The 10251-nt window shown below is 50.3% G+C and overlaps 5 protein-coding genes across 5 annotated transcripts; 4 read left to right on the top strand and 1 right to left on the bottom strand.

Moving 5' to 3' along the window:
* Nucleotides 1-1146: 1146 nt before the first annotated feature.
* Nucleotides 1147-1524, top strand: PV08_11830 (uncharacterized protein; the record flags this gene model as incomplete). Its single annotated transcript, XM_016386138.1, has 1 exon — nt 1147-1524. One exon carries the CDS (start codon nt 1147-1149, stop codon nt 1522-1524), a length of 378 nt encoding a protein of 125 aa, XP_016230270.1.
* A 615-nt stretch (nt 1525-2139) lies between these two features.
* PV08_11831 (uncharacterized protein) lies at nt 2140-3348 on the top strand (the record flags this gene model as incomplete). The annotated part of the gene is made up of 1 exon (XM_016386139.1): nt 2140-3348. The coding sequence occupies one exon, from the start codon at nt 2140-2142 to the stop codon at nt 3346-3348; it is 1209 nt and encodes a 402-aa protein (XP_016230271.1).
* Nucleotides 3349-3812: 464 nt separating this feature from the next.
* PV08_11832 (uncharacterized protein) lies at nt 3813-6338 on the top strand (the record flags this gene model as incomplete). Its single annotated transcript, XM_016386140.1, has 7 exons — nt 3813-3866; nt 3930-4277; nt 4324-4565; nt 4613-4830; nt 4885-5224; nt 5276-5849; nt 5916-6338. The coding sequence occupies 7 exons, from the start codon at nt 3813-3815 to the stop codon at nt 6336-6338; spliced, it is 2199 nt and encodes a 732-aa protein (XP_016230272.1).
* Nucleotides 6339-6363: 25 nt separating this feature from the next.
* On the bottom strand, nt 6364-6893 carry PV08_11833 (uncharacterized protein; the record flags this gene model as incomplete). Its single annotated transcript, XM_016386141.1, has 2 exons — nt 6364-6415; nt 6487-6893. The coding sequence occupies 2 exons, from the start codon at nt 6891-6893 to the stop codon at nt 6364-6366; spliced, it is 459 nt and encodes a 152-aa protein (XP_016230273.1).
* A 2664-nt stretch (nt 6894-9557) lies between these two features.
* Nucleotides 9558-10220, top strand: PV08_11834 (uncharacterized protein; the record flags this gene model as incomplete). Its single annotated transcript, XM_016386142.1, has 3 exons — nt 9558-10009; nt 10063-10093; nt 10146-10220. The coding sequence occupies 3 exons, from the start codon at nt 9558-9560 to the stop codon at nt 10218-10220; spliced, it is 558 nt and encodes a 185-aa protein (XP_016230274.1).
* Nucleotides 10221-10251: the final 31 nt, after the last annotated feature.

Below are 10251 nucleotides of genomic sequence, written 5' to 3' on the forward strand. Positions count from 1 at the left end.
CAATATACCGGTTGATTGATCCCCGTCTCTTGCCTACCCTGCCAGACAATGCCATCCGCTAATAAAAAAAGGCTGATATTCCCTTGCCTTCAAGCAATACCACGATCAAGATATGGTGTTCGGCTGGAATGTAATTGGACTTGAATGGAGGCTGCATATTTCATGGAGAGACGACGATAGTGGTGACACAAACTCTGTTTCTACGGCGAAGTGATGCAAGAAGGAGCCACCTCGCCCTCACTATCAGAAGCCTATGGGGTTTCAATGGTGGTATTGGGTTAAACCACCAATTTCTACTCGGTGTCGGATTCGGCTGTGAACACTATTCATTCGGTGCTGGTGAACAATGGGGGTATCCTTAATAATAGGCAACCGAAAGAAGCGGTGATTTTATTGCACGACAACATCCCAGCTCATTCTATATCCCCCGACTGAAAGTCAGGGCCATACTCCTCTTTCGAACCGCGATCCTTAGAATCAAAAGTACCGCTCGATGAGCTTCCTCAGCGGGCGCAACCCTCAGTGGACGCGTCGTTAATACCATTTGGTAAGGTGGACCATTCCGTATCATCATACAGCTGGGCTATTAGGCATTACGTTACTGTATTGAACATTCAGCCGCGCAGTCCGGAGGACACCCATGGCGGATGTTGATCCCGATTCCGACCCCGACCCCGATTCCGACTATCCTGTAACCGATCCCGACAGAGCAGAGTCACCCGACAGAGGATGTCGGGTGAGTCGATGGAAGTTCCTGTGACATTAGCTCGCGAAGACGAACACTCACGAAATGAACGTGTCCTCGTGTCTGTGCAGGAGTACGCTGCAAGCACAACTACAGCCGAACGAGATGAATGTAAATCGTCCAATCCCCCTGCTTGCTCCTGGATCCTGATACATTGACAACTGAAATCTTCAGCTCTCTCGCCAAACAACCTAGCATGATGCCAGAACTAAGAATCGAATTACCCAGTGACGGTGTCAACCTAGTTGGTGTTGTGATATGAGGCTCAACCGACTATCATGACATGGACAAAAGCTTTATGGAATAATTCCGCATGCTTGGAAATCGTAAGGAAGCTTCTAGTATATTACTTCGATGTGTATATACTCCTACTTGCGCAGGAAGTAGGAGAACAACAATCAATGCTTCCACTGCTGGAATTCACAACAGTTGGCACCCTATTTCACCCTGATGGTGCCACGGGAAAGCTTCCCACCGTAGTGGCCGCAGGTGGATGGTGCTACACCAAAAAGATTGTGTTGCCGCACATTGCACGCATTGTCAACCAGAAAGGTATCCAGTTCCTTGGATTCGACTACGCAGGCTTTGGAGAAAGTTCGATGGACCGTCGCCAGCACCTAGACCCTTGGAAGCAGATTTCGGACTATCGAAACGCACTGACTTACGTCGAGAGCCGCGACGATGTGGACTCAAACTGGTCCAAAGCACAAGCTCCTGGCAGAAAGATCGCAGACTGGGTACTGGGGAGTCTGCCACTATTCCTGTCCACGGGGTCATGATAGCCTCCGCCAGTATGAACACCTGCCTCTCGTTTCCAAGCGGATGTGTAAGAACTGATATGGGATAAGACCCACTCCTGCAGGCAACCCAAGGTCCACAGATTATTATCTGTGCTCTCTCCACGAGAATTCGGGTGAATGGGGTGTCTCGAGTCTCTCTCTCACACTAGTCCACCTCTTTCTGTGACTGTTACACCTGTATCCACATACCAGGTCTGTGAGACAGGCGATAGTTTGAGCGTAGCCCTCTTCCACCCTATCAACTCCTGCGTACAAGTCAAATCATAGGTTGCTATAGATGAAGAGAAATGTGAAAGTCGATATCTCGGCACCTCGGCTGCCTGAAGGGGTCATGCTTTCGTTCGGCCCGAATGCTATGTGGAGGAATCGCTGCCAAGTCGCTGGCGGAGACTGTACGACTAGCATCCACACCGAAGGGTCGGGGAGGGGAAATAGTGGACAGGTCAGACCACTCAGCTAGAAACCTTGGCCAGCTGAATTTCTGCGACTTTCGAGCGGCATAGATATGACCGTAGAGAAATCAGCTTTGGCTATCCAGATACAACTAGGTCGTAAATCTGCTTCAAGTTGCTTCTTTTACTAGTCAAGTTCATCATGTTGTCTAGACGCTTCTTCTCAGACGATGAAACCTTCAGCTACGAAGCCCTGCGAGCAGCAGGCTACAGCAACTATGGCGGAGCAGACCTGGGCGAAGTCTTCAACATTTGTGCACGGATAAAGGCAGGCGATGAACAAGGCTGGCTACGCGAGTGGAAAGGTGCTGCCGAGAGAGCAGAGCAGAATGCCCAGATTTCGGAATCAAGCGGAAACAAGCAAAGTGCTTTTATTGGATACCTTCGAGCTTCCAACTATTTTCGAACCGCTGAATTCTTCCGACGCACCGACCCTTTCGAAGACAAAGAATCTTCCGACCTGTTCAATAAGTCACGTGACACGTTTTTAAAAGCGATGCGTCTGAGTCCCTACGAGTGCCGGGAGGTCCAGATACCATACCAGGACACAACCTTGCCAGCCTACTTGATGCTTCCACAAGGCAACCAGGCCAAGCTGAAAACCATTGTGTTTAATGGGGGGTACGATTCCACAAAGGAAGAGTCGTGGTTTGCCATCGCGGCCCCAGCACTTGAGAGAGGCTTCGCTGTCGTTGCCTTCGATGGGCCTGGTCAAGGCTCAGCTCTCCGGGAACAACGTTTGACTTTCCGTCCGGACTGGGAGACAGTGCTTACTCCTGTCCTTGATTTCGTTGTGAGGCGGCCCGAGGTGGACAATGAACGCGTCGTTGTCTTTGGATGGAGCATGGGTGGCTACCTCGTAGCCAGGGGCGCAACGTCCGAACATCGTGCAGCTGCCCTTATTCTTGATGATGGGGTATATGACTTCGGCCTTGCCTTCAGAAAAGGCCTGCCGAGTTTCATGCAGCGTCTTATAGACTGGGGTTACGATGGCATATTCGACGTCTTGGTGCAGAAAGCAATGCCTTGGTCGTCTGGTCTTCGATGGGGGGTGCTGAACGGACTGTGGACTTTTGGGTTGAAGTCTCCAGCAGACTTCCTTAGGGCAACAAAGAATTACACACTTGAGGGCCGTTGCGACAAGATCAGAACACCATCTCTTATCCTTGATGCATCTGAGGACCACTTCCTCCGAGGACAGCCGAGATATTTTGCAGATCATCTCACAAGCGAAAATGAATTGGTTACACTCGGCAAGCTTGATGGTGGCGAGACCCATTGCCATCAGGGTGCATTTGGTCGGGTTCATCAAGTGATATTTGATTATTTGGCCAAGAGACTCAGTAGCTGATAAGTAATGGTGTGACTCTTCATGAGCGGCCCACTCTGCTCGCGGAGAGATCCCTATCAAGCAAAGTCTTGGGAATAAGGTCCGTAAATGCACATGCATAGATTCACAAGCATGACTCTATTCTGTTGTTGGCCGGATATCAACTCTGTTCTAGCGTAGCAAAGTGGCTCTGCACAAGGCAGCGCCTCTTTCCTTAAGTCGTCACGGCGCGGATAAGTATGAGCATAAATTTAAGAAGACGTCGAGTCCCGAGAATAGTCGTAAAAGCGGCAACGTCTGCGTGAGCGCGCCGTGGGCTGAGCAGCTCCTCATTGCTTAAAGCGCCAAGAGACAGATTCAGCCCCGTCTCTCCCTGCCATCATCTTCCCCTGTATCAGAACGTTTGAGGCAGTGACTGTCCTTGCTTAGCACTTAATCATCCAGTACATGGTACTGATCGAACTCGATCAAGCTCCTTCTCAGCAATGTCAGGTCTCGACTTGTCACGCACTGCCTGCACACGGTGTCGTAACCAAAAGGTAAGTGCGCACGCTCTGATGCAAGCGCAGCTACTAATCCCAGTGTGATGCTTTCTGCAACAGCTCAAGTGTAGCCGCGAGTATCCCAACTGTCTCCGGTGCAGAAGACTTCACGGACATTGTGTCTATCCGCGGCCGCATGACCGTAGTAGACAGAGGGCCGAGCGAGCGCTCGCGGACGCCGCGACCTTGGCCGAGTCAATGCAAACCCGGAAATCCCATCTCGAGCCGCTGCCATCGCAGGGAGATTTTCCTAACTCAGTCTTAAGCCGTCAGCATTCACCACAGCACGAGCAGGCTCACCCAAGGTATTCCATTCTACCTGGACAACATGTACAGACGAGAATAGAAGCGTATGTCTCATCCACAAACTCTGAAGTACTGAGGACGGTGGTAGACATTCCATCTGATGTATGTTGGCGAAGCTACTGGTTCGAGTTAAGTTAATCTCTACAAGTCGTACCCTCACCAGCTCCGGGACGCCCAAAACAACAGAGACAACGGTCAAGCAAATCATGCACCGCGCGCCGAAGACTGTGCGCTACCACCGTTTTCGGCCGGACTTGGGCTCCTGGAAATATACTTCTCGCGGGTTTACAACGCAAGCCTCCTTTTTTGGAAGCCGCTCCTCTTCCAGCAATATGTTGAGGGCAAGATACCCGCTTTTCTACTTCGTGCGATTTTTGCAATTTCGGCTTTGTAAGCTCAGCTTCGCTCAAAAAGACAGCCGCCTAACACTTCTAAAGATTTGTGGATTCGAACCAGCGTAACTTGGAGGGGTACTCGGAGCTCCGTGCTCTTGGTGCTTTCCGTCATCTCAGTCTTTCTTGGGCCCAAGCTGCTGCTCGAGAAGCATGCTCCCTTGCAACGCTCGATCCATCGCTCGAAGTGATCCAGACTCTAGAATGTCTGACGTTGTATTGGTTTGGAACAGGACAATCCAAGAGTGGCGACCTCTCGCTTGGTAAGACTCCGAAACCTGCAGTTTTCGTCTTATTGCTCACGCCTTTTCTAATAGCGCTTGCGTATCGCTGTTGCTGTGTTCTGGGCTTCAATCAAAGCAAATCCTCAGAAATCCCTAAAGCATCACTAGATGCGGAATTGCAAAGACGATGCTTGTGGGCCTGCTGGGCCTCCATGTGTATTGTCGCCGCACCAGAGCCATACTTGCGCTGCTGGTGGTCAGAAGTCGCACAAGTTCCTTTACCCGCACGAATTGACCGAGAAGGCTGTGTTATCAAAATCACGCAAAAACAGTACCTGGACGCGAATTGGGTGCCTCATGATATACAGGGTCAGGAGGGGGTCGATCACGTGCTGCCAACAGCGGCGGTATTGATGAAAATGGTCGGAGTCTGGTAAGCAATTTATCGATTAACATGGCAAAGTCTTGATTCTTTCGCATCTAGGGCGAAAGTCCAGTTATTCGCACTAGACCGTCAGGACAGTGGTCCATCCTCCATACTCGAAGAGCCGACCGCTCTTGCAACATGGGCCGCTTCGGTTCATGCTTCAATTTCCTTAGGTCAGCGCCAGAAAATCCTTGACGAAGCCGCGCCTGGAGATGTCTTCGATGAAGCCCACCTGCTTTTTGTTTGCGATGCCCTCCACAACCTCTCTCAAATAACGGTCTACTCCACAATGGTACCACTATTCTGTGGTCCAAAAGCACAGGCGAGTGTTGATAGCTCGTCGGCCCAATTAAGTGCAAGAATTGTGGTTGAGAACGCGTGGTCGTTCGCCAATCAGCTTAAAGCTTATCGCGCATCTCGTCGAGACGCAACGTACATGTGTCCGCTTATCGGACATTGCGCTTTTACCACTGCAGCAGTTCTTCTCACTTTCGAGTTTTCTCGTAGGAAAAAAGGGTCTGATGGTTTCATTCCAGGACTCGAATCCGTTGACACCGTGTTACCGATAGTGCAAACTAACCTCAAGATTCTTGGTGAACTGTGCAGATATTGGGAAGTCCTACGTCGACCTGTGAGTGATCTGTCCTTCATCTCAACACAAGTCCTGCCTCTACAACTAGCTAATGCATACTCTTAGTGCGACAAGATCTTGGCTGCTCTAGAGTCGCTGACAGTGAGTGCTGGCGCTAGAATCTCTTCACTCTCAGTAGACAGTGATAGATCTACTCGTCAACACCCTCGCCAGGCTCTAGCGGCGCCCTTTGCAAGCAACCGACTTCATATCTCGAGTCAGCCAAGCCATGGTCTTCAAGAGCAGCTGCATATAAACACTGACATGCCCCTGCAACCACCTTCGGCTAATGGCAGCTCACAGCTAACAATTAATTACCTGTCCTTTAACCCTGAACCCCAAGCCAACAGTGGTGAAATTCTCTACGATATAGACACTCTCGGAATGGACGACTGGTGGAATAGTTCCTTCACAGATGTGGGCTATGAAAATCTGGCAGTGCTCGAGCCAATGATGCTGTCACGTGGAAGTTGGGATGGACTTCAATAAAGTTATATAATGATTGTGAGACGAATTATGACTTGGCCTCGCCACACGCGATCGGTACACGATAGGACGCACCAATTCTAGCAATGCTGCTGAGAACCAATCTTTGCTATGGCCAGCCGCGGTATTCGTATCGGATCTCTCTGAATACAGGCTCATATGGCTAGTACCAGGAAGGATCTGTATGTTCTTCAATGGGGAAGCGATCCTGTTGAAAGCCTCGATGTCCAAATCCCACGCAGTGATGTTATCGCCCTCAGCCACAATCATGCAGACCTTCACGTCCAGAATGCGTGCGAGGAACGGGAATACTGAAGAATTGAGCAACAGTTCTGCCGATTCTGTTGTACTCCAGTGCTGATGAAGAGAAGCTTCATACGTCTGTAGCTGCAAGAACACGTCGTTGACGCGGGCAAAAGGCCACACCGAGAGTTCTGTGTCAGGAGTGGTTGTTGCAAACGGTATCTTGCCGCCCTCACCCTTGCTGCGCGCCCTGCGATCCGTGAGGATAGAGTTCTCAAAGTCGCGGAACCGACTCTCCCCGTGGACCTGCTTCATATTGGCGTGACCATCAACGACAGGCACCACGCTGACGGCCGCCTTGACGCGGTTGTCGATTGCCGCCAGGATTAAGGCATGCCCACCACTGTACGATATGCTGAAGCCACCGAGCCAGTTTCGATGGTATTTGCAGAGAGTCAAGCAAGCAACAATATAGCGCAATTATGTAGTCCAGATAGAAATACGGAACATTCAATATGGACAAAACCTAGAAATTCGGCTCTAAAGTATGGAAACCATGTGGTAGATCGATAGCCACGTCTGAACAAACGAACCAAGCAATATGATACTAAGAATCTGGGACTGAATCGCGAATATCGGTCCCATTGTACCCAGGCTAAACTTTGCGCTTAATTCTTTTGAATAAGTACATCACTCTTGCAGAGTTCGAAAGAACGTCACACTGCCACCATACTCGCCAACTAACATGAACCCTGAGGTTAACAGCATCGCTCATGCCGGTTGCTATTCCAATCGGCTAAATAGTCATCGCACCTTACCATGGTAAATGTTACCAATAAAACTCTTCTAAACGCCTCTCGATGTTTTAGCCCTGAAAATCAGCTATCTCTATCGTATAAGATCTAAGGAATGCACACTTTGTGGGCTTTCTCATGTCGTTTCACGTTACTACGTACGCTGAATCTTTTCCCGCAATGGGCATAACTGTATCTGTATGGTTTCTCTCCGGTATGCGAATAAGTATGGACTTTCAGAGCGCTCGGTCTCGAGAATGACTTGTTGCATGTGGAGCAAAATGTAGCCTTCTTGTTGCCAATGGTCTCCGGGTGAATTCGCAGTAGCATAGTGATAGTGATGCTCCCAAATGTGTGACCTTTGGTGATCGAATGGAGGTACGTTGGGTCCAGGTATAAACGGTGGGAAGTGTTTGAGAGGCGGGACTGGCTGGGCGACGTTTCCGTATGTGGCTGCTTCAGTTGAGGGACTGCGAAATCCATCTATGGGCTCGGATCTAACAAGCTCGTCAAGTTGTGCAGCATGAAGTGGCGGACTTGGATAGGGAACTCACTGGCTTCCTTCAGCTAGCTGACGATATGGTGACGGATGTGCAACACTGTGAGGATAAGAATGGCAAGGTCTTTTAGTGGAAAGCTCAGGTGAAGCGGGAGGTGGCAGGGGTTCTGGAAGCGCAAAGGGACGAGGGTTATCCGAAGCGGCTCGCCTCTCCCAGCTTCTACTGCAGCCTCGGGAACAACTAGGTATGATTCCCTGAGAGTATTTAAGTACCAACGAGGACAGTTCGTAGGCCTGTCATATCGTGTTATTCTCACACGCTTAGGACCGCTTCACCTATCTTGCTGCTTACCGATACAGATTTGACCAGATCGGTAAAAGATGGGAGCACCGATACAGCTGTTCTCACCTCTTCCCTTGCGTTGTGGGCAGGCCGGATTGTAGGAGACCAGACCACACCATGTATGTCTTGACTCGAACGATGAGCTCGTGAAATTGGTAAGGCTATGGCATATATTATCGAGGCAACCATGAAATTTTGCATTGAGCCGGCAGGGTCGTCGACGATAAGGGAAGGAAAGGTACGTGGTGTTGCTGCTCGTGGTCTCTATGCGCATTCGGTAACTCAAGGACGTTGGGGCGGTGCTTCACTCTGCCTCCCTTTGAACAAATATCAGCTCGTGCAGTGGCAGGCGGTGTGATAAGAGAGCCCGTGGACTCAATCCTCAGGTGTGCGAATTTGGTGGTGAGACTGGGGTAGGACAGTGATGAGTTTCAAGAAGCCGCTGTCCCGCCGTCAGCGGAATACCCTTATTATGCCGCACGAGAAGAGAGGCTCGGTAAACGAAGGGCATGCGCCGCAGAGACGAGGGCTGGACACTGCTTTCGTATAGGTGCAGGAAGGAATTTACGCTGGAGATATCTTTTCAGGCCAACATGGACTGGAGATTGCAAAAGTCGATGCTCTTACATGCGTCACGTGATTTTATTTAGGTGACCACGCTCAGTGAACAGCTAATTCAAAGCTTAGGCGACCAGGATACATTGAAGCCTAATAGGGCCCCTGTATCGGGTGTCTCGCGTAACTTGTTCTAGACGGCGTTCACTCTGTGAGACGTGCAGGTTTACGCGAGCTGGTAGCCATCCGTGGCTAGAGTCCCTAGGGATATTTCTACCATTGCCCGGTCCTATGTCGTTGCACGAGCCCTCGATGTATGCGCTAAACTCTAAATAGTTAAGCGGGGGTTCGCTTGGCACTCTTGCCATAGCAAGGAAATACTTTGAAATTCAGGTCACTCCTTCGACAAACACATCAGAGTCGACGACCTCTCGACTCGCATCAAATGCCATGGAGATGTCGATCAAGGGCCTGGGGTAAGTTGGGCGATCTTCTGACTTCAGTACTAATCAGTCACGAATAAACAGTCCGTACTATTGCTGCGCATGTACCTCTTGTCGTGCGCAAAGGTTTGGTTCTACAATGACTTTTCGTTGCAACTCCAATATCGCATCTAGACATCCGATTCTATTCGATTACCCCTCCATTACGATGGCTCAAAGGCCTCTCACCGCTCCTCCACCTTTTGTCCTCCTGTCTGCGTCATTCCCACATCCACAACACAGCACCCGGCCTCAACGTCATCGAGCTGCTTGGACTCCTGAAGCCGATCCTGCGTACTGTCTGATATGGAAGAGGAGGACGACCTCGTACAGTTGGCGGAGGATGACCTGTGGATGAATGCTATCAAATTTGATCCATTCGACCTTGTCGGACTCGCCCCAACAGCGGACTTGACGTGGGAACTCTACGAGAAACGCCTAAAGGAACTGTCGCGGACACTCCACCCAGACAAGATAAGCCTGTTCTACTGCCAGGATGAAAGAGTTATTCTCGGCAGACCACCATGGCCGCGGCAACACCACGTCAATCTTCTCCGAGGTTACATGTCCAATCTTTCCGAAGCAGCACGAGGAGTTAGCTTCACGAGAATGAAGTACTTCTGGCGTCAATACAGTGTATCAACCTGGAATGCGGCCGCATTGATTGCTCATGGACCTGTCGCGATTGTCCTTCAACCCGATCCCCAATATTACCCTCAAGCTCTTCGGCCCAGAAATCATGTCCCTGGCTGGCGCAGGTCAGTGAAGCTGCCTTCACAATGTGAGACCTGTTCAACTGACAAGGTGACAGCCCTACGCAGAAAGAGATCAACGATGGTATGGTAGATGATTCGGGTGCATGGAAGAATGAGAGTGGAAGAAAATTGTTCCCAGATCTCAAGGCATACTCTCCGTACAATAATCCGCGACACACCCGTGAATATTCTGAAGGACATGCCTCATCAATGAGGGCGACCGCGCGCCCATCTGCAGTGCATGA

The sequence above is a fragment of the Exophiala spinifera genome (genome assembly GCF_000836115.1).
Source record: "Exophiala spinifera strain CBS 89968 unplaced genomic scaffold supercont1.10, whole genome shotgun sequence".
Lineage (NCBI taxonomy): Eukaryota > Fungi > Ascomycota > Eurotiomycetes > Chaetothyriales > Herpotrichiellaceae > Exophiala > Exophiala spinifera.